This window comes from Rutidosis leptorrhynchoides, chromosome 4 (assembly GCF_046630445.1).
Source record: "Rutidosis leptorrhynchoides isolate AG116_Rl617_1_P2 chromosome 4, CSIRO_AGI_Rlap_v1, whole genome shotgun sequence".
NCBI classification, from domain to species: Eukaryota; Viridiplantae; Streptophyta; class Magnoliopsida; order Asterales; family Asteraceae; genus Rutidosis; species Rutidosis leptorrhynchoides.
Genome location: NC_092336.1, coordinates 110,212,939 through 110,237,707, shown reverse-complemented (window position 1 = coordinate 110,237,707; position 24,769 = coordinate 110,212,939). Strand labels below are relative to the sequence as shown.

General features: G+C 31.6%; 1 protein-coding gene across 1 annotated transcript; it reads left to right on the top strand.

The window, feature by feature from the left end:
• The first annotated feature begins 3,181 nt into the window (after nt 1–3,181).
• Nucleotides 3,182–4,342, top strand: LOC139840898 (uncharacterized). The gene is made up of 2 exons (XM_071831139.1): nt 3,182–3,550; nt 3,665–4,342. The coding sequence occupies exons 1-2, from the start codon at nt 3,182–3,184 to the stop codon at nt 4,340–4,342; spliced, it is 1,047 nt and encodes a 348-aa protein (XP_071687240.1).
• The last annotated feature ends 20,427 nt before the right edge of the window (nt 4,343–24,769 follow it).

Genomic DNA, 24,769 nt, shown 5'->3' with positions numbered 1-24,769 from the left:
ATACAAGCATGGACTCCAAATCTCGTCCTTATTTAAGTATGCGACAGCGGAAGCTCTTAATAATCACCTGAGAATAAACATTCTTAAAACGTCAACAAAAATGTTGGTGAGTTATAGGTTTAACCTATATATTATCAAATCATAATAATAGACCACAAGATTTCATATTTCAATACACATCCCATACATAGAGATAAAAATCATTCCTATGGTGAACACCTGGTAACCGGCATTAACAAGATGCATATTTAAGAATATCTCCATCATTCCAGGACACCCTTCGGATATGATATAAATTTCGAAGTACTAAAGCATCCGGTACTTTGGATGGGGTTTGTTAGGCCCAATAGATCTATCTTTAGGATTCGCGTCAATTAGGGTGTCTGTTCCCTAATTCTTAGATTACCAGACTTAATAAAAAGGGGCATATTCGATTTCGATAATTCAACCATAGAATGTAGTTTCACGTACTTGTGTCTATTTTGTAAATCATTTATAAAACCTGCATGTATTCTCATCCCAAAAATATTAGATTTTAAAAGTGGGACTATAACTCACTTTCACAGATTTTTTACTTCGTCGGGAAGTAAGACTTGGCCACTGGTCAATTCACAAACCTATAACAAATATGTACATATATATCAAAGTATGTTTAAAATATATTTACAACACTTTTAATACATTTTGATGTTTTAAGTTTATTAAGTCAGCTGTCCTCGTTAGTAACCTACAACTAGTTGTCCACAGTTAGATGTACAGAAATAAATCGATATATATATTATCTTGAATCATTCCACGACCCAGTGTATACATATCTCAGTATTGATCACAACTCAAACTATATATATTTTGGAATCAACCTCAACCCTGTATAGCTAACTCCAACATTCACATATAGAGTGTCTATGGTTGTTCCAAAATATATATAGATGTGTCGACATGATAGGTCGAAACATTGTATACGTGTCTATGGTATCTCAAGATTACATAATATACAATACAAGTTGATTAAGTTATGGTTGGAATAGATTTGTTACCAATTTTCACGTAGCTAAAATGAGTAGTTTTTACCAATTTTGTTTTGCTCGCCATTTCTTCGTTTCTAATCCGTTTTGAGTGATTTAAGCTGCCACGGTTTCGTATTGAACTTGACTTTATGAAAATAAATAGAAAAGGTATAGGTTTATAGTCGGAAATACAAGTTACAAGTCGTTTTTGAAAAAGGTAGTCATTTCGGTCGAAAGAACGACATCTTGATGACTGTTTTGAAAAACATACTTTCACTGTGAGTTTAACCATGATTTTTAGATATGGTTTCATGTTCATAAGAAAAATCATTTTTCCAGAAGTATAGCTTTTAAATCAAAGTTTTTCATAGTTTTTAATTATCTAAACCAAAACAGCCCCCGGTTGTAACTACGACGGCGTAAATCCGGTTTTATGGTGTTTATCGTGTTTCCAGGTTTTAAATCATTAAGTTAGCATATAATATAGATATAGATCATGTGTATAGTTGATTTTAAAAGTGTAGTTAGAAGGATTAACTTTATTTGCGAACAAGTTTAGAATTAACAAAACTATGTTCTAGTGATTACTAGTTTACCACTTCAAATATGATAGCTTTTTATGTATGAATCGAATGATGTTATGAACATCATTAATACCTTAAGTTCCTTGGATAAAACTACTGGAAAAGAGAAAAATGGATCTAGCTTCAACGGATCCTTGGATGGCTCGAAGTTCTTGAAGCAGAATCATGACACGAAAACAAGTTCAAGTAAGATCATCACTTGAAATAAGATTGTTATAGTTATAGAAATTGAACCAAAGTTTGAATATGATTATTACCTTGTATTAGAATGATAACCTACTATAAGAAACAAAGATTTCTTGAGGTTGGATGATCACGTTACAAGATTGGAAGTGAGCTTGCAAACTTGAAAGTATTCTTGATTTTATGAAACTAGAACTTGTAGAATTTATGAAGAACACTTAGAACTTGAAGATAGAACTTGAGAGAGATCAATTAGATGAATAAAATTGAAGAATGAAAGTGTTTGTAGGTGTTTTTGGTCGTTGGTGTATGGATTAGATATAAAGGATATGTAATTTTGTTTTCATGTAAATAAGTCATGAATGATTACTCATATTTTTGTAATTTTATGAGATATTTCATGCTAGTTGCCAAATGATGGTTCCCACATGTGTTAGGTGACTCACATGGGCTGCTAAGAGCTGATCATTGGAGTGTATATACTAATAGTACATACATCTAAAAGCTGTGTATTGTACGAGTACGAATACGGGAGCATACGAGTAGAATTGTTGATGAAACTGAACGAGGATGTAATTGTAAGAATTTTTGTTAAGTAGAAGTATTTTGATAAGTGTCTTGAAGTCTTTCAAAAGTGTATGAATACATATTAAAACACTACATGTATATACATTTTAACTGAGTCGTTAAGTCATCGTTAGTCGTTACATGTAAGTGTTGTTTTGAGACCTTTAGGTTAACGATCTTGTTAAATGTTGTTAACCCAAAGTTTATAATATCAAATGAGATTTTAAATTATTATATTATCATGATATTATGATATATTAATATATCTTAATATGATATATACATTTAAATGTCGTTACAACGATAATCGTTACATATATGTCTCGTTTCGAAATCCTTAAGTTAGTAGTCTTGTTTTTACTTATGTAGTTCATTGTTAATACACTTAATGATATATTTAATTATCATATTATCATGTTATATATAATATAACAATGTATTAATATGCTTCATATATATTTAGTAAGACGTGGTTATAACGATAATCGTTATATGTATCGTTTCGAGTTTCATACGTCAATAGTCTCCTTTTTAAGTATATAACTTATTGTTACTATTTTTAATGATATACTTGATGATAATTATATCATGTTAAACATATATATTTATTCATTTATGTATCATCATGTCATATACAACTTATAGCGTTCGTGAATCATTGGTCAAACTGGGTAATCAGACGTTTACAAAATTTTCGTTTCAATTAACCAAGTCTTAACGAGTTTGATTGCTTAACATGTTGGAAACATTTAATCATGTAAATATAGTTTTCATTAAACATATAATCATAGAAAGGTTCGGAAAAGTTCGGGTCACTACAGCTTCTTCATGGATACCCCTATGAATGCTTTGATGAGAACTTCTTCACTTTCAGAGAGTGAGAATGCATTTTTCAGTAAATGCAAGAATAAATGTTCTACTTTAGTTGATTTTTATTCAAGGTTTGAGGCGGCAATGGAAAGGCAAAGACATACTAATCGTCTTCTTGAATATGAAATGGAGAACAAATTGGTTAAACTTGCAACAACTCAGCGCATTGAGAAACATGCTAGGGATACATATACCCCTAGTGTTTTTTTACTTGTTCAAGATGAAATCTGCAGATCTTCCTCTTCATGCTATCAAACAAATTCTAGAGTTGAAGGAGATAAGCTAATTTGTGTAATTCAAGAAAAGTTTCCTGAACCACGTCCTAAGTGGGATTACCATGTAAGTATACAATATTTTCAACTTTTTATGTTTGTTTTAATATAATTATCTGTGATGCATGTTTTGCTGTTTAAATTATTTTTAAATGTTTGCATTCCAATTTTTGTTTTCCAGGTTGAATTTAATGAGAAGACATTTGAATGTGATTGCTCGTGTTTGTTATTTGTACGTGAAGGACGTTTGTGTCGTCATGTTTTCGTTGTTTATTATATAAATGAAGTTCATGCTATTCCTGATCAATATATTCTGAAGAGATGGTCAAAGGGAGCGTCTGAAGTATTCAATTCCATAGCTTCTGAGTTAAATCCGTTTGTTTCATCTTATAGGGTTAAGAAAGAGTTGCTCAATAAATTTAGAAAAGCACTCTTTTTCTTGAAGGATGATACTGAAAAACTTGAGCTATTAAGAGACAAGTTTGATGTGTTTATTAGTGAATTTTTTAATCAGGATGATGATACAGCGCCTTCTAGATTTGCTGCAATTGAGCAGTTGTATGGTTTCCCTATGCCTGCTCTTGCTAATGTTCATGGTCCAAAGGGCGTGCGTAACAAAGGTGAGAGAAGTAACAAAGGTGAGAGTAGTAACAAGAGATACTTACATGCTGTTGAGAGAAATGGTAAGAAGAGAAGGGCATGCAAAAAATGTGGTATTCTTGGTCATAATAGGAGAGGTTGTGACAAAAGAAACGCTGGTAAACAAAAGATGAAGCTTGTTGATGAAGATGATGAATATGATGAAGACTATGACTCGATGTATGAACAACATGAAGAAGTTGGTGAATCTCAAGATTGATTTTTTATTTTTTTTTTATCCTTAATTTTTACATGTTTTAGACTGCGTGTTATTAAAGATCATACTATTACTTACATTGAATGTTTTAAGTTTTTCAGACTCAAATGTGTTTATGTTTTAGATCGAGTATTATTGCATCTCATATGTTTACTTATACCTACAGTTATTATGTCATCATGCTTAATACTTAATGTTCAATTCATGCTTAAAACATAATATTCAATGTATGTAATGTTAGTATGTATTAAGTGTTTACTTAATACATAATATTCAATGTATGTAATGTTATTATGTATTAAGTTTACTTAGTACATAATATTCAATGCATGTAATGTTACTTAGCCTTGGACTCTTTAATCAATATGGTAGTTAGCTTCATTTTATTTAACATCAAATGTGTATACTGTATGCATCAATTAGTGTAATTCAGTCAACGATTACAAAATCGCTAAGTAGAAAACGATTAATGTTTATAATAACCAACTGCTGCAATTTACTTTACATATAACAAAGCGTGTAACTAGTAAAATATTAATGTGAACCATATTAACTAAGTAACATCAACATAATATCTTATAATACGCAGGTTAAACGATTTACAAAATACCGTTAAATCATCATGCTAAATGATTCACACAATACGGTTAACACATAATTCAAAATATAAATTGTTTTACATACTAATGATGAAATAGAATACATTCTATTTTCTCTTATGCCATTTATCAATCTTGTTCAGTGCTTGTGCCTTCGCCTTATCCAAAGTCTCCTTCTTGATTTTATCACTTGTTGTTTCTTCATATCTCTTCATTTTCTGCAAAAACTCTGATTTTAGTTCATTCAAATCATGTGTCAAAATCTTAAGTGCATAATGCGATCTCAGGCTCGTAAGCTGCTTTTTCTGAAAATTTGATTCATCCACTAATCCACAATACCAATTCTCTTCTCCTCTGTAGCATTCCATGTGTCTCATAGCAAAAATACCATAGTCAATTTGATTATCTTTAGTCATTCATTTCATTTCCTTTAACACAACCTCTTTACCGAAAAATCTTTTGTAGTACATACTTCCAACCTTTTTTAAATAACTCGTGAAGTAAAGCACCTATAAGTTGTACAAATCAATATATTAAATTGTTGTAATAATAAAAATTGATTAAAATTTTTGTTATAATAAGAAACTTTATTTACTTTTAATATCATTCAGCATATGTAATATTATTTAAAAATTCTACATACCACATTTTCTGGAACATTTCCATACTGGTCCTTGAATTGAAGGTCAGCTTTTACATTATCGATAAGTTCAATCTTTCCATTCTTCATGTTGAATACTATAATATAGTAATGATCTTCAACACATATCGGAAAGAAGACCTGCAATATCATACATGATTTTATAAAATATTACTGTATATTTAATTTAGCTAGTTAGCAAGATATTAGTTATTTCATACCAGATCATAATTTTCAAATTTCGCTGCCTTGGGCCAATATTTCAGAATATCATCAACACTTGAATTGAATTTATTTTGGTTTTCCTCTGACTGATTCTCAAGCATTCCCTCTACCTATACGTTAACATAAAATTTAATCACAATTTTTACTCAATGCATTTTTATTGTTGTTATAAATTATATAAATGAATATTATTTTTATAAACTTACAAATATTGAAGTTTTCAAATAAAATCTTTGTGGCTTGGTCAGATCAGCTGTCTTTTCTTCCTCATTCAATATTGATGACCAAACATCGACAATGGAGGTAAACAACTTAGCTTGATATGTCAGACTAGCCATACACATGCTGAAGCAATGCTCGTTCACCTTCTTACTTCCAAATACTTGATCCCTGAAACAACATCAGTAGAAGTAAATATTTATATATATTTAAGGTATCTAAAATTCAAATTATTAAAATTTCCCAAGTATTTTTACCATACACTTAGCTTGAAAGACTTGATATATCTTAGAATTTTATACTCTGCCCTAGTAAAACTTGCCCCAACGTCTACTTGTCTTTTTATGTATGGTGATCGGTATACAGCAGCCAAATTTATTTCTCTCTGTCTCTTTGTTAATTTTTCTTCAGTTTTTTTCTGCTCTCGTGTATCTTCCTCACCTGATTCTTCATTATTGCCCATTTTTTCTGTTTCATTCACTACGTTCATTATTACTTCTTCAATTGTTCGTTCCCCTTCATCATTTTCTTCCCTCCCCTTTTCATTGACATCCACAACTTGTTTTTCATTTTCAACTACAATTTGTTTACCTCCTGTTAATTCTACATTTTCTTCCACAGCTTCTTCATTCGCTTCAACGCCTTCAATCGCTTCAACTTCCTTTTCAGCTTTCTTTCCACTTTTATTACTTTCTTTCCTCTGCTTATCAGTTTCACTCACATCTTGCTCCTCATTTTCAATTGCAGCTTTTTTTCCTCCTGTTGATTTCACAATATTTTCCACACTTTCTCCATTCACTTTATTCACATGTTCATTCTCTAAATCCCTCTCTTCATTCGTTTGAGAAACTTCACCATGTAAATGAAATGGAATATGTTGTGTTGAATTAAATTCTTTTCCATCATTATTATGAGAAACACTAGGTGAAAAATCATCATCTGAGATGTCCATCCCTTTAAAATAATCTTTAAGAACTTTTGAAATTTCTTCAATGGTTTTGTTTTCTGGATAAAGTCTCAAACCTTCACTTAGGATTTGACCATAATCCTTTACATCATTTAGATTTTTTACAAGGTAGTTCACATACTCCTGCATATATAAGATATTTAATTGTTAATATCATCATCACCCCATGTATTATTGTTGTTTAAATCCACCATTTTGGCAATAATAATAAATATTCAACACATGTAATAATAATAAATTGCAAATTTCATAAGATGTAAAACACCCATCCATCCATCATAAGTATTATAATAAACATTTTTCTTACCTTCTCAGTTCCAAACTCGAGGTTCTTTGTTTTTTTCACCTCCTTTTCTCATTGAATTACAATAACATCACCAAACACACCTTTTCTAATTTCTGCAGTTTCTCTATCCTTCAATTTTATTGATGGCCATTCGTAAATTGTTGATCTTTCAGGTGGTACATATGTTCCATCAAGAATTGTTGATTGGACATAATGAAGCTGCATTAATTTTATTAATTTCATGTTAATAATTAAGATATAAATTTTTACACACTCATTATGTATAACACATATTACATGTAATAGATAATATATATAATAGTTATTAGACTTACAACAATTGTGGAGATTGATCCATTGAACGCTCCATCGGGATTGTTTATTTCTTTCCATTCTCGAACAGTTTCATTCAAATTTGTAAGCAGGTAATCACACCAATCAAGCTTTGGTATATCACTTTCATTGTTTAAAATGCCCAGGAACTTTGTGTTCACTATACCACACTTTGTCTGCTCGATCATCGATGATGCAAAAAGTACCATGAAATCCAAAACAAACATTAGATCACTTTCAGAGCTGCTCTTTAACTTTTCTAGTATCAATTTTTGATTTACACCCCCTTTGTCGTATCTGCTTCTCCACTTGACATTCATCTCTCCCCCTATTTGTGCCCTTACACGAGCTTCAACTTTCTCTCCTCCTATTGGAATACCATACTTTTTCTTGTTATTTGTATGTTTCTAGCAGGTAGTTCTATGCAGCTTGTCTCACGGTTGTACATAGTAAGACAGAAAAATGCAAGCTTCCTCGGAATTTCATCAAATTACATCTCTAACAATTTACCAAAGACAATTTTTTTATAGCATTGATTCGTTCTCTCGACAGCAACCTTGTTGCTTGGTATAAGTTTTTTGGCGTGTTTATGTGATATAATTTGGTGAACCCATCTGCAACATCTGTTTTATTCCGTTGCTTTTGAACCTTTTTGCCTTTTTTCAATTTTCTTTTCATTGTAACAGGTTCTTCTTCATTGTTTCTTTTCCTTTTCTTACTAGTTGTTTCACCTTCTTCAGGGGATTCATTTGATTCCACAGGTTGTTCTTTCTTGTTACTCTTCTGTTTCTTTATTTCTTTTTTGCTTTGTTTACGTTTTACCTTTGACCCCTGCTTTGCTTTGACTGTTTTCCTTCTAGGAATTAATTTCTTTCGTTTACCCAGTATTTTCTCTTCATATAATCTTCTGCTAAACCTTGTTTTTGTCTTTGCATCAGTTTGAAGATTTTCCCCAATGAAGATCACATCTATAATATATATATTATAACATTGTTAGAAATCAGTTATCATTATAATCAACATAAAGTTTTCATGAATTTTGTATCATATATGTAATGCGAAATGTTTATATACATTTATAAGTACTACCTTCATTTGATTCATGTTCATTATTTTCACATATTGTCACTGTTCTATCACTGTTTACTCCCTCTTCAGTATGAGCATTTGTATTTTCTGCAACTTCATAATATTTAACAAACTTAATGACATTCAACATATATATTTGTGTCGACCCATAACAATAAAATTTATATATATAAATGAATCATGATATTTTTATTAATTATAAACAATAGAAAAATGTACCTGGTTCTTCTTCTTGATTCTCTTGTTGTTCAACTTGTAGAGGTTCTATATTAATATCTTCTACTTGCATCAAGTAATAAACTATGAATGCTCAATATACATGTTATTTTCTACTTTTAACAAACTATAAGTTCATAATAATACTTAATCAAATTAGTTTGAGACATCTATAATGTAAACATTCATGGTTGTTTATCATATCATTCACTATTTTTTGCTTTCAAACTGTTTCGATTCATCTAATAAAAATAAATTTAGACATTTTCCTCTTTTTTGTAAAAGATTACATATAATGAATGTTTTTGCATAAATTTTGTTTGCACCAAACTTTCTTTTGAATCTTTTTTGATTTTCATCATTTCATTATGGTATTTGACTTTTAAAATAAATTATCTTACAAAATAATATAATATTACTTTCAGTGAATGATATAATAACTGATAATGCTAAAAACGAACATATATTTCATAGCATTATCCTTCCAGAAAGACAAGCTTTTAGTTGCAATTGTTCTATTTTCAAGTAATATTCGTTTAAATAATAAAAGGTGAAGACAAAAGACAGATTCGACGATTTGAAGACGCAAACGACCAAAAAGCTAAAAAGTACAAAGTACAATCTAAGTGGTTCAATTTATTGATGAGAAACGTCTCAAAATTACAAAAATACAAGCCGCAAAAAGCAAAGTACAAGATATTAAATTGCACGAAAAGGCGTTCGAAAATTCGGAACCAAGACATGAACCAACTATCAACGTGCGACTCAATGGAGCTGAAATTACAAGTCAACTATGGACAAGAATATAATATAATATATAATTAATTATATATTATATTATATATTATAAATAATCAGCAGCCCACGTTTAATTCATTTGGTGAGCTGGAATCCAAAGCTCCGCGACTGCGGAGCTGTGAAGAAGAAAAATACCGCACTCTCGGAGCTGTACAGTTCAAAGTGGGCCTATAAAAGGTCGCGCATTCTGATCGATTCAACACACCTTTTTCTACTTCAATCTCTCAATCTATATTTATATTTATAATTTTAATTTTAATATTTAAGTTAATAATAATAATAAGGTTATTTTAACGAATGTTTTAAGGTTTGTAAGTCGAAATTCTGTTCGTGTAACACTACGCGATTAATACTCATTGTAAGTTATGTTCAACCTTTTTAAATTAATGTCTCGTAGCTAAATTATTATTATTCTTATTTAAGCCGAAGTAATCGTGATGTTTGACTAAATATTAAGATGGGGTTATTGGGCTTTGGACCATAATTGAGGTTTGGACTAAAGACCGACACTTGTGGAAATTGGACTATGGGCTACTAATGGGCTTTATATTAATTAAATGATATCTCGTTGATTTAATATAGAGATTTATAATTTGACGTGTTTATATATAACCACATACGCTTGACTGGGTACGGTGGGCGGGATATTTATAAATACTAATAATTATTCATTTGACCGGACACGGGAATGGATTAATAGTCACTGGACTCATTAAAACAGGGGTGGATTACATTCAAGGGTAATTGGTGTAATTGTTAACAAAGTATTAAAACCTTGGATTACACGCAGTCGATAACCTGGTGTATTCATTAAACAAAGTATTAAGACTTTGTTACAGTTTAAGTCCCCAATTAGTTGGAATATTTGACTTCGGGTATAAGGTTAATTTGGCGAAGACTCTCGCACTTTATAATTATGACTGATGGACTATTATGGACAAAACCAGATGGACATATCGAATAATCCAAGACAAAGGACAATTAACCCATGGTAATTAATTAAAATTAACACATCAAACATCATGATTACGGAAGTTTAAATAAGACAAAGGACAATACTTTTATTTACCGTCATTTTATTTATCGTCATTTTATTTATCGTACTTTAAATTATTGCACTTTTAATTATCGCATTTTTATTTTATCGCATTTTTATTCATCGTCATTTACTTTACGATTTAAATTAAGTTAATATTTTGCATTAGGACTTAAAATCGACAAACCGGTCATTAAACGGTAAAAACCCTTTTTATAATAATAATAATACTACTTATATATATATATATATATATATATATATATATATATATATATATATATATATATATATATATATATATATATATATATATATATATATATATATATATATATATATATATATATATATATATATATATACAAATATAGTTTAAAATATATAGCGTTAAACTCAGCTAGCTCCATGTGGAACGAACCGGACTTACTAAAAACTACACTACTCTACGATTAGGTACACTGCCTATAAGTGTTGCAGTAAGGTTTAGGTATATCTATTCTATAAATAAATAAATAACTTGTGTAAAATTGTATCGTATTTAATATTATTTCATAATAAAATTAATAGTATTACATACTACACCTCGCACACATCAAGTATTTTTGGCGCCGCTGCCGGGGAAAAATCACGCTGAAGCGAAACGCTATAAAAAATTAGTTTTTAAGTCATTTTTGTAAGAATATAATTTTATTTAAGTTTTAAAACATAAAAAAAAAGTATATATTTCTATATTTATAAGTGTTTAAATTAAAAAGTTTTTATTTTTTTTAGTTAAAAAACACTAATAAGTAATTTATTTATTTTAGTTAAGTAATATTTTTTTTTTAAATTAAAAACAGAAATACAAATCAAAATAAAAAAATAATAATAATAATAAACTGAATCTGCCGAACCAGTTTGAGCCTGCACAGCTTCTGAGTCTACATTAATCCGTACTCGCAGAGCTTTTTGGGCAGAAACCATCCGCACTCGCGGAGCCGCCTGATAGGCTGAACCTCAGACTGCATTAATTACGGGATTAGGGTTAATTTATTTTATTATTATTATTAATTAGGGTTTAATTAAATTAATAATTAGTTTTAGTTTTAATTTAATTATGTATTTCAAGTTTTAAGTAGTTTTATTAATTAATACTTTTATAAAAAAAATATTTTTATAAAAATAAGTAATTTTATCATTTTTTGTTTATTTTTATAAATTTTATATTTTTTTTCTTTATTCGTAATTTGTATATTTTTCGTTCGTAATTAGTTTTAAACTTAGTTCTTACCGTAGTTATTTTATTTCTAGATTTTTAGGCTTTGCCGTAAATTCCCTTAAGTGCTTTTTCTTTAGATTAAGATTTAGGCGCTTTAGAATCTTACGACGTCGCTTATCGCCTTAATTTTAAATAAATTTTAGTACCTTTTTAAGTTATTGCCATTTTGGATATAGAATTCCTTTTAAGCTTTAATTTCTTTAGACGCAACTTTTAATATTTAGTTTTTAGACTTTTAAGTTCCGACGTTCTACTTTCTTATTTTTATTTTTCGGCGTTTGTTTTTCGACTCTTATTTTTTGACTCGCTTTTTTTCTTTCTCATTTCTATGCTCTAGTTTTTAGGACATAGATTTTTAACTTCTTCAAAATTTCGACGAAAAATTATTTTAAGCGGTTAAATTGATAGACATCCAAAATTTTCTAGTTCGTAGTAATAGTTGGATTTGTTAGTGGCGAGTTGTGGGCTTCCGATTTAAAGGGTCCTGGCTACCTGCTGCATCTATTGGCTATTCGAAATGTGGGCAAAATCAGAAAAGTCTATTAATTTGATAACTTATATAATTTTTTTATTTTTATAACTAATAGGATATTCAGTGAATACACCGAGCAAAACGTTCACCACCTTTCATACGTTCACCACCTGTAACTCGATCAAGACATCTAGCCAATATTATTGCCGTTGATTTTTCTTTAGAATTGTCATCTAGTCGACCAAGTACTCCAATTCAAATTTCCGATAATCCATTTTTTGAACCCGACCTCACAATTGAGAACCCAGAGGATACTCAAGGACAATTCAGAGATCCTGAACCACTAATAATTCCTCCTGAACCACAAATCATTCAATCAGAGATTGTTGAGGAAGAAACCATTACATCAGAATCCTCTAGTGATTTAGATTCAACAATTTCAATCATGGAAAATCAGGAACCTCTAAGTATGGAAGACCGAATGAGGGCTACACGCATTGGCCAAGGTCATGCCATTACTCAACCAGACATTAATGCGCCAGATTATGAAATCAAGGGACAAATCCTACACATGGTAACTAATCAATGCCAATTTAGTGGTACGCTGAAGGAAGATCCAAACGAACATCTTCGTACCTTTAATAGGATCTGTACTCTATTCAAAATCAGAGAAGTTGAGGATGAACAGATCTATCTCATATTATTTTCTTGGACTTTAAAGGGAGAAGCCAAAGATTGGTTAGAATCGTTACCTGAAGGGGCGATTGACACATGGGATGTTTTAGTTGAGAAATTTCTTAAAAGATTCTTTCCGGCATCTAAAGCCGTGAGACTTCAAGGAGAAATTGTTACGTTCACACAAAAGCTGAATGAAACTCTATATGAAGCGTGGACAAGATTTGGAAAGTTGTTGAGAGGATGTCCTCAACATGGTTTAGACACATATCAAAGAGTACAAATATTCTACCAAGGATGCGACATTACTACACGAAAAAATATCGACATAGCAGCTGGTGGTTCCATTATGAAGAAAACCGCAACTGAAGCTTACAAAATTATTGATAACATTGCTTCCCACTCACATGAGTGGCATCAAGAAAAAGACATCGTTAGATCATCTAAAGCGGCTAGAGCCGATTCTAGCCATGACTTTGATTCTATTTCCGCAAAGTTAGATGCTTTCGAGAGACGAATGGAAAAGATAACTAAAGATATTCATGCAATACGAATTAATTGTGAGCAGTGTGGAGGACCACATTTGACAAAAGATTGTCTCAGTATTGAACAAACAATAGAACAAAGAGAGAATGTTTCATACATGAATCAAAGGCCTGGAAATAATTATCAAAATAATTATCAACCGCCAAGACCAAACTACAATCAAAATCAGAATTATAACCGAAATGTTCCATACAACAATCGACAAGGTCCTAGCAATCAACAAGTATCTAATAATACTTACAACCAGCAAAGACCTATTTTTCCAAATAAACCACCACAAACCGATGATAAAGCTAAATTTAGAAGATATGATGTCGAAGCTATTTGAATCTCAAACGCAGTTTTTCACATCTCAGAAACAAACTAATGAACAAAATGCTCAAGCATTTAGAAATCAACAAGCTTCAATTCAAAATCTGAAACAAGAAGTGAGCAACCTAGCAAGGTTAATTGGAGAAAGAAAATCGGGGAGTCTACCTAGCGATACAAATGCTAACGCATGAAATGAAACAGCTAAAGCCATTACCACAAGAAGTGGTATTACACTTAAACCGCCTGAAATACCTGTAATTTCTGATGACTCTATTCCTACTACACAGGCACCACAGCCTGAGCAAGAGACGGAAACAGAACCGGTAGTTGAAAAGGTTAATGAAGATAACACAGTTAAGGCGAAACCTTATGTTAAACCATACCAACCACCGCTTCCTTACCCGAGTAAAATGAGAAAAGAAAGACTTGAAGCCGAGCCATCCAAATTCTTGGATATATTTAAACAAATAAATGTCAACCTTCCTTTCATTGATGTGATTTCAGGAATGCCAAGATATGCTAAATTCTTGAAAGATCTAATCACAAATAGAAAGAAAATGGAAGAACTCTCGGCTGTTACTATGAATGCTAATTGTTCTGCAGTGCTGTTGAATAAACTACCAGAAAAATTATCAGATCCAGGAAGTTTCACAATTTCATGTTTTCTGGGTAGGCTTAGTTCAATAGAAGCATTGGCAGACTTAGGTGCTAGTATAAATTTAATGCCGTATTCACTATACGCTAAACTAGACCTTGGAGAATTGAAACCAACAAGAATAAGCAAACAACTAGTTGATAGATCAGTAAAATATCCTAGAGGGATAATGGAGAACATGTTAGTTAAAGTTGGTACTTTAGTATTTCCAGTAGATTTTGTTATTCTGGACATGGAAGAAGATTCTCGAGTTCCTCTCATATTAGGAAGACCATTCTTAAACACGGCTAAAGCAATAATAGACGTGTTTGGTAAGAAACTGACCCTAAGTATAGAGGACGAGAGTGTTACCTTTTCTGTTGATAGAGCCATGCAACAACCGCAATCTGCAGATGATACATGTTATTATATTCAAACTATAGATTCACATGCAGAATTGTTAGAAGAATTTCCAGAATTACAAGGAACAGGAGAATGTTCTTTAGGAGAAGGAACTGAACCAATTAATGAAGTTGAAATGTTAGCTACACTCATGGCTAATGAATACGAACCAACAACAGAAGAACTTCAAATGTTAAAAGAAGAAGACAGATATCGATACAAATCATCGATAGAAGAACCACCAATATTAGAGTTAAAACCACTTCCAAACCATTTGGAATACGCTTATTTACATGGTGAATCTGAATTACCTGTAATAATATCGTCTTCTCTTACTGAAAATAAAAAATCTCAACTCATTTCTGTGCTAAAAGCTCATAAACCAGCTATTGCATGGAAGATTCATGACATTAAAGGAATAAGTCCTTCGTATTGCACACATAAAATCCTTATGGAAGAAGGTCATAAAACATATGTGCAACGTCAATGAAGACTAAATCCTAATATGCAAGATGTTGTTAAGAAAGAAATTATTAAACTGCTCGATGCAGGTTTAATTTATCCAATCTCTGATAGTCCATGGGTAAGCTCAGTTCAATGTGTACCTAAGAAGGGTGGCATGACTGTCATCACAAATGAAAAAGATGAGCTTATTCCTACTAGGACTGTAACAGAATGGCGTGTTTGTATTGATTATAGAAAACTAAATGACGCCACCAGAAAAGATCACTTTCCCTTACCTTTCATTGATCAAATGTTGGAAAGGTTAGCTGGGAACAGTTACTATTGTTTTCTTGACGGTTTCTCTGGATACTTTCAAATTCCAATCGCACCTGAGGACCAAGAGAAAACCACATTCACGTGCCCTTATGGTATTTTTGCTTACAAACGCATGCCATTTGGACTTTGCAACGCCCCTGCAACCTTTCAAAGGTGCATGATGGCGATTTTTCACGATATGATAGAAGAATGCATGGAAGTTTTCATGGATGACTTTTTAGTCTTCGGTGATACTTTTGAAACATGTCTAGTTAATCTTGAACGAATGCTTATTAGATGCGAACAATCAAATCTAGTTCTTAATTGGGAGAAATGCCATTTCATGGTTAAAGAAGGCATCGTTCTTGGTCATAAAATTTCAAAAGAAGGAATTGAAGTGGATAGAGCTAAATTAAATGTAATTGCTAAACTTCCACATCCCACCAATGTTAGAGGAGTTAGGAGTTTTCTAGGGCATGCCGATTTTTCATAAAAGATTTTTCTAAAATTGCCACTCCTATGAATAAACTCCTTGAAAAAGATGCTCCATTCATCTTTTCGGATGAATGCATCAAATCTTTTAATATTCTTAAAGAAAAACTCACTAATGCGCCGATCATGATAACTGTAAATTGGAATATACCATTTGAACTCATGTGCGATGCAAGTGATTTTGCAATGGGAGCTGTTTTAGGACAAAGGATTGAAAAACGATTTCAACCTATTTATTACGCTAGTAAGACGTTACAAGGAGCACAAAGAAATTACACAACTACTAAAAAAGAAGTCCTTGCTATTGTCTTTGCTTTTGAAAAATTTCGTTCATATCTCGTTCTAGCAAAAACGGTGGTCTATACCGACCATTCTGCTCTTAGATACCTATTTTCAAAACAAGATGCCACACCACGATTAATCCGTTGGATCTTACTCTTACAAGAGTTCGATACTAAAATCCGAGACAAAAAGGGGGCAGAAAATCTCACCGCTGATCATCTTTTTCGCCTTGAAAATCCTGAATTAGAAGTTCTAAATGAATCAGCTATACAAGATAACTTTCCTGATGAATATCTATTGAAGATCGATTATAATGAAATTCCATAGTTTGCAGACTATGCAAACTACTTAGTATGTGGATTCCTTGAAAAAGGGTTGTCGTACCAAAAACGAAAGAAATTCTTTAGTGATATAAAACACTATTTTTGGGAAGATCCACATTTATTCAAAAGTTGTCCCGATGGAATAATACGCAGATGTGTATTCGGAGATGAAGCTAGTCAAATCTTAAACCATTGTCACACAGGACCAACAGGAGGGCATTATGGGCCTCAACTCACAGCAAGAAAAGTCTACGACGCTGGATTCTATTGGCCTACAATTTTCAAAGACGCACACCTTCTTTGTAAATCCTGTGATGCATGTCAAAGGACCGAAAAAATAAGTCAACGTGATGAAATGCCACAAAATGTCATTCAAGTATGTGAAGTATTTGACATTTGGGGTATTGACTTTATGGGTCCATTTCCAAAATCTCATAATAATCTCTACATTCTCGTTGCCATTGATTATGTATCTAAATGGGCGGAAGCACAAGCTCTCCCAACCAACGATGCACGAGTTGTAGTCAACTTCTTAAAACGTCTTTTTGCTAGGTTCGGAACACCGAAAGCTTTAATAAGTGATCGGGGTACTCATTTTTGTAATAATCAACTTGAGAAAGTTCTCAAAAGATATGGAGTAACTCATAAAATCTCAACTGCTTATCATCCACAAACAAGTGGACAAGTTGAAAATACCAACCGAGCTTTAAAACGTATTTTAGAGAAAATAGTAGGATCAAATCCGAAGGAATGATCCAAAATTGGAGGATGCACTCTGGGCTTTTAGAACAGCCTATAAAACTCCAATTGGAACCACACCTTTTAAACTTGTTTACGAAAAAGCATGTCACCTTCCAGTAGAAATTGAGCACAAAGCATTTTGGGCTTTGAAGACATGTAGTCTTGATTTACATGAAGCCGGACGTCTACGGTTAAGTCAACTAAACGAATTAGAAGAATTAAGACATGATGCATATGAAAATTCATTAATCTATAAGGAAAGAACGAAGAAATGGCATGATAAAAGAATCAGAAGTTCAAAAGAATTTAAGGAAGGAGACCGAGTTCTTCTTTTCAATTCACGATTCAAGCTATTTCCTGGAAAATTGAAATCAAGATGGTCTGGACCATTTATAGTCAAAAGAGTTTTCCCATACGGAATAATAGAGTTAATAAATTCAAATGGGATTGAATTTAAAGTTAATGGTCACGGAGTTAAACACTATATTCATGGTCCGAGGGAAGTTGACAATAAAGTTAATCATAATTTCACCACCCAAGAAAATCCTCAGAATGAAAACTTAAATATGTTTTCAACGACATATGAAAAACCAAAAGTGGAAGATGGTTAGGCTTCAAATTGGAGTGATGATGAAGAATTTCTATATAAACCTCCCATTTCAAGAAACGAAGAAAAATGTGAACAAGAAGTTCAAGTAGAAGTGAAAGAACCAAGAAAAGATCACCCGAAAAAGGTTAACAAACCAACTCTACTTACTAAAATAGGAGACCCAGGTGAATTTATCATTTCTTGCTTGCTTAATGATGGTGCTATGTATAATGGGCTCGTAGATTTAGGAGCAAGTGCAAACGTTATGCCTCTTTCCTTATACAAAAGATTAGGTGTAGGTAAATTAAGACCAACCAAAATAAGTGTTTAATTACTTAACCAAACCATTAAACACCCAGTTGGAATAGCCAATAATTTACTTGTTAAAGTGGGAAGTTTGACATTTGTTGCAAATTTCATAGTTATTAATATGGAGGAAGACCTTGATATTCCTCTAATTTTAGGTCGCCCATTTTTAGCAACCATTGAAGCATTCTTTGATGTAAGAGAAGGTAGAATGACACTTAGGGATAGTGATAAATCGGTCACCTTTGTGAATCGAAAGTTTAGATCTCCACCAACCAAAACTGTTGAACCAATAAAAACACCTAAGTGTGGGGAAGATGAAGAAACACCTAATGATGACCCGATAACAAAGAACCCCGTTGTTGATATAAAATTAGATGAACCCGTTTTAACAGTTCAACAAAGAAACTTTATAAACGGATTCAAGATGCTAGGATTAAGGGGAACTTTAAGTTATGTAACAGATTAGTATCCAATTTATCGCCTAAAGAAAAAGCGATGTTAATTAAATTTGTGAATGTTACAGAGGAAATCAACAAATGGCTTGAAGCAAAAGTCAGAGATATGCAAGATGTTGATGTTCCAATTGAAGTTAATAATGAAGTTAATCACAATTTTGATACCACAGCTAACTAAGTGTAGGGAGATTCAAATGTTTTAAAGGATAATATAATGCTGTCTAGAGTTAGATTTTCTGTTTTCGTGTAGTTCTCGAAAATGGAATCCGAATGGTCTTTCCCTAGCAGACCCTAAAGAACTAGTCTTCTCCCCCCATTCTGAATTTTAATTTCTTTTAGGTTTTACGAGATGAAGAATTCCTTTGATTTGAACCATGGTCTACTACTACACGATATGATTACTAAACGTAATAATAACATCTTCCCGAGTGAACTGGTATCATTCATAAGAGGCAAAATGGACGAAGTAAGGAGAGAACTCAGGAACAATCATAATAAGATACATTTTGGTAAAGGAAAATCAAAATCCGCAACAAAAAGAAGAGCACGACACCTTGAAAGATGTCATAAATGCGGAAAATGGTCACACGAAGGGAAATGTTCGAACAATCAAACACATTCCAATACCGAGTTCGTTACTCTATGCAGAGAAGGACCATTCATATGTTTAGAAGAAAAGTTATTGAAAATTCGTTGTTACGCTTATGTTGCAATGGAAAATCAAATCGAACGACTCTCCTATGAGTCGACTAAAGCAAGTCTCTGAGAATTTTATCTCACAGGTAAGTATATACAGTTTTTATTTTTATTTATTGCTTTTAACCTTTTGATAATAAACGCTGAATCATTCGCTATAAAGTATTAAATTGATATTCAATAAAATTAGGTATGCGAAACCGAAATTATTGATATCATACCAAAATTTAATGCATCACTGCGAAATTTACCGTTTATTCATAAGGTATAAATATCTTTAATCAATCAATCCAAAATATTTCAAAAATTCGTCAGGAGTAAAACTAGGTAATTTAGCCGAAATTACTTTACCCAAAAGAGGGACGTATAATTTTGATAATATTTGATTGATTAAAGTGGGATAAAAGACCAAAAAGATTTTAATTTAATTTTTACCTTGTTTTTAAAATTAATAAATATTAATTTAATACTATTGTAAATTTTTAAAAACTAATATATAATTATAATATTTTAAATGTAAGTTTGTAAACTAATGTATATAAATAATATTTATATGAAATTTTAAAATTTTAAATTTAAGTTTGGTGTGAATTTAAAAACAAAATTTACTTTATTTCATTAAGTTAAAAAAATTGATTTCTAAAATTTGTCGTGAAGTGAAGACTAGGTCGTTGAACAGAAATTGCTTTACCCGAGGGCGGGGCGAGAAATTTTATTATCATTATTTTTAATTTTATTGATCTAAAGTATGCCAAAATTATTTAAAAAAACCCAAAAATCTTTGCTTTTAAAATAATCGCTTTAAAATGACAAATTTTAAAATTTTATCGAGGGATGGACTAGGTAAACGTACCGAAAAGGCCTCAATCTAAGGAAACAAAATTTTAAAAAATTAATTAATTAATTGTTTTAACAGTTAAAGGATTTATAAAAAAAAGAGCCGCACTCATGGAGATTTGTGTGACCCCACATCCGCAGTCGCAGAGCAATGAAAATCCAGACCAGGATAACTGGTCGACAGACCAGTCTCTACACACACATACCCACAATTTTCTGCGAAAATACCCACAAAAACCCTCTCAAAATCACGATTTTTCACCGTTAATCATCAAATTTTTTGCTAAAATCATGTTGAGAAGAATCCTACCAAGAAGTTTTTCAAGGAGATCGGTAATTTCTGCATCTAAACACTCTTTAATCCGAAATTTTAGTGTTCTTGAGCATAATTTTACCTAATTTGATTTTGATGATTTCTAGTTTAATTGTGCTTAAATAGTTTGTATATTATGCTTGTATAATCTAGATTGATGCTATTTAATATGATTAGAAGCCTTAAACTTCAAATTTTTAACAATCTAGGGTTTGTGTTCTTGAGAAAAATTGGGGCTTTTTGATATAAACGTGTTATGGCCTAATTTTATTGTTAGTTCATGCTTAATTAAGTAATGTAACATATTTAGGTTGCTAAATGATCAAAACTTTGATCCTAAACATGATTTTTTAGCATTAAAGTGGACTTTTTAAGTCAAAAATGCATAAACGAGGTTATTTTGATATGAATGCCATTTAAAATTTATTTAATTGCTAGTAATGGTTATTTTGACATGTTATTTGAGTTGAATGCTTAGAAACATTGTATACATTTTCATATATATTTATTTGTAAAAGTGTAGAATTGTTAATTTTATAAAATTGTGTATAAGTTTAATATTGTTTAAACATGTCATTATGATTGTTTTGATTTATGATTTTGCTAACACTAATGCATATTTGGATGCACAAAAATTGTGTTTAATGTGTTTTGTAGACTGAAAGGGGTGAATCTTCATCCGCATCTCAGGCTCACAATGCTCCTCCTGAGAATGCAGACGAACAGGAGATTAACGATCAATACAGACAAAATCTACCGCATCAATTCATTTCATATTCAAATATACAATTGGCAGATTTACACCCTAATTTAAGATTTGACAGACATTGAATAGATTATCCAAAATATCAGAGGAACTTACACACCCTTCAGTCAAATAATGTTAAAGTACCCAGGGTAATAGATTGGGAAACGTTAGAAGCAGTGGGATTGGCCGAGCCAATCAGAGAATTACTTACACAAAGGTATGGTAATTTTACTTTTAATGATTGGGAACGATTATTCAATATACGTAGGCCTGTATATAGAGAATGGTGTGTGAAATTATTATGCAGTGTTGAAATAAATGATCGGGTAGCTACCTTAACCGATCGGAGCTTTATTAGATTTTTATTAGGAGGAGTGATGCGCCATATGTCTCTATTAGATATGGCTCAGGCTTTGTGTATATATACGCATGAGAAACTAGCATCTACTGATTGTCAAAGGTTGATAATTAATGGTAGGAGGGTTGACGAAAATTTTGATATGAATGGAATATGGAGTAGAATGACTAGCCATAACTGATTTCGTGGGGGATATTACTCTTATACTGATATTAATAGAGCTGAGCTAAGAGTGATCCATAGGTTTTTAGCAAACTCGATTACACAGCGAGATAGGAACAAAGAGAAGGTAAATGAAAATGATTTATTTTACCTCATGTGTATTCGAGACCCACAGAGCGTTGTAAGTATACCTTATTGTGTGGGTTATTATTTATCGGTAATGGTTAGGGGTATGCGGCCTAATAGTATAATAGGAGGTGGTATCTTTATTACTTTAATTGTTGAGTATCTCGGTGTGGATAGAAGTCAGGGGGGATTATTAGTTGCAGTATTAGAACCCCGTGATAGAATTGGTTTGCAAGTATATCATGGTGCAAAGGTTTTAAAGAAACGACATAACGTTACAGTACCATATGATGGCGCGCATTCACAGGTAGAACGAGATCAGGAGCAAGATAATGCGGGTGGAGGAAATCAGATGACAAAAATGCAAATTTTATTGGCCCAACATGAGTATGAAATGGCTAGACAACGAGCATTTGCAGATTGGTAATATCATCAAAGCCAAATCATAAGCCATTGTACCTACATAAACACAAACTATATTCCTACTCAACCGGCCATATTTCCTCCCTGGACTATACAGACCCGACCACCGTTCGCTACATATAACTGATAATGCTAAAAACGAACATATATTTCATAGCATTATTCCCCAAGAAAGACAAGCTTTTAGTTGCAATTGTTCTATTTACAAGTGATATTCGTTTAAATATTAAAAGGTGAAGACAAAAGACAGATTCGACGAATTGAAGACGCAAACGACCAAAAAGCTCAAAAGTACAAAATACAATCAAAGAGGTTCCAATTATTGATAAGAAACGTCTCGAAATTACAAGAGTACAAGATTCAAAACGCAAAGTACAAGATATTAAATTGTACGCAAGGACGTTCGAAAATCCGGAACCGGGACCAGAGTCAACTCTCAACGCTCGACGCAACGGACTAAAAATTACAAGTCAACTATGCACATAAATATAATATAATATTTAAATAATTCTTATAATTATTTATATATTATATAAATAATAAAAATCCGTCGGCAAGAAAGACTCCAAAGTTGGTGAGCTGGAATTTCAAACTCCGCGACTCGCGAAGTTTGAAGGCAGAAAAGGCCGCGAGTCGCGGAGACCCCCTGAACTCAATTCCCTATAAAAGCAAACGAATTCTGATCATTTTCATATCCATAATTCAATCTCTCTCTATATATGTATACGTAAATATATTTATATTTATATTTTAATTTTAATTTTGATTATAATTCTAATAATAAGGGTATGTTAGCGAATGTTGTAAGGGTGTAAGTCGAAATTCTGTCCGTGTAACGCTACGCTATTTTTAATCATTGTAAGTTATGTTCAACCTTTTTACATTAATGTCTCGTAGCTAAGTTATTATTATGCTTATTTAATCCGAAGTAATCATGATGTTGGGCTAAATTAAAATTGGGTAATTGGGCTTTGTACCATAATTGGGGTTTGGACAAAAGAACGACACTTGTGGAAATTAGACTATGGGCTATTAATGGGGATTTATATTTGTTTAACTAAATGATAGTTTGTTAATGTTAATATAAAGATTTATAATTGGACGCACTCATAAATTACCATATACACTCGATCGGACACGATGGGCGGGGTATTTATATGTACGAATAATCGTTCATTTAACCGGACACGGGAATGGATTAATAACCACTAGAATAATTAAAACAGGGGTGAAATTATGTACAAGGACACTTGGCATAATTGATAACAAGTATTAAAACCTTGGGTTACACTCAGTCGACATCCTGGTGTAATTATTAAACAAAGTATTAAAATCTTGTTACAGTTTAAGTTCCCAATTAGTTGGAATATTTAACTTCGGGTATAAGAATAATTTGACGAAGACACTCGCACTTTATATTTATGACTGATGGACTGTTATGGACAAAAACCAGACGGACATATTAAATAATCCAGGACAAAGGACAATTAACCCATGGGCATAAAACTAAAATCAACACGTCAAACATCATGATTACGGAAGTTTAAATAAGCATAATTATTTTATTTCATATTTAATTTCCTTTATTTTCTATTTAATTGCACTTCTAATTATCGCATTTTATTTTATTGTTATTGTATTTAATTGCACTTTTAATTATCGTACTTTTAATTATCGCAAGTTTATTTTATCGCACTTTTATTTATCGCAATTTCATTATCGTTATTTACTTTACGCTTTAAATTTAGTCTTTTATTTATTTAATATTTTACATTTGGTTTTAACTGCGACTAAAGTTTTAAAATCGACAAACCGGTCATTAAACGGTAAAAACCCCACTTTATAATAATAATATTACTTATATATATATTTGTATTTTTATAAAAGTAAACTAATATAGCGTTAAGCTTTGTTTAAAGATTTTCCCTGTGGAACGAACCGGACTTATTAAAAACTACACTACTGTACGATTAGGTACACTGCCTATAAGTATTGTAGCAAGGTTTAAGTATATCCATTCTATAAATAAATAAATATCTTGTGTAAAATTGTATAATATTTAATAGTATTTCCTTGTAAAATATAAGCTATTTTATATACACCTCTG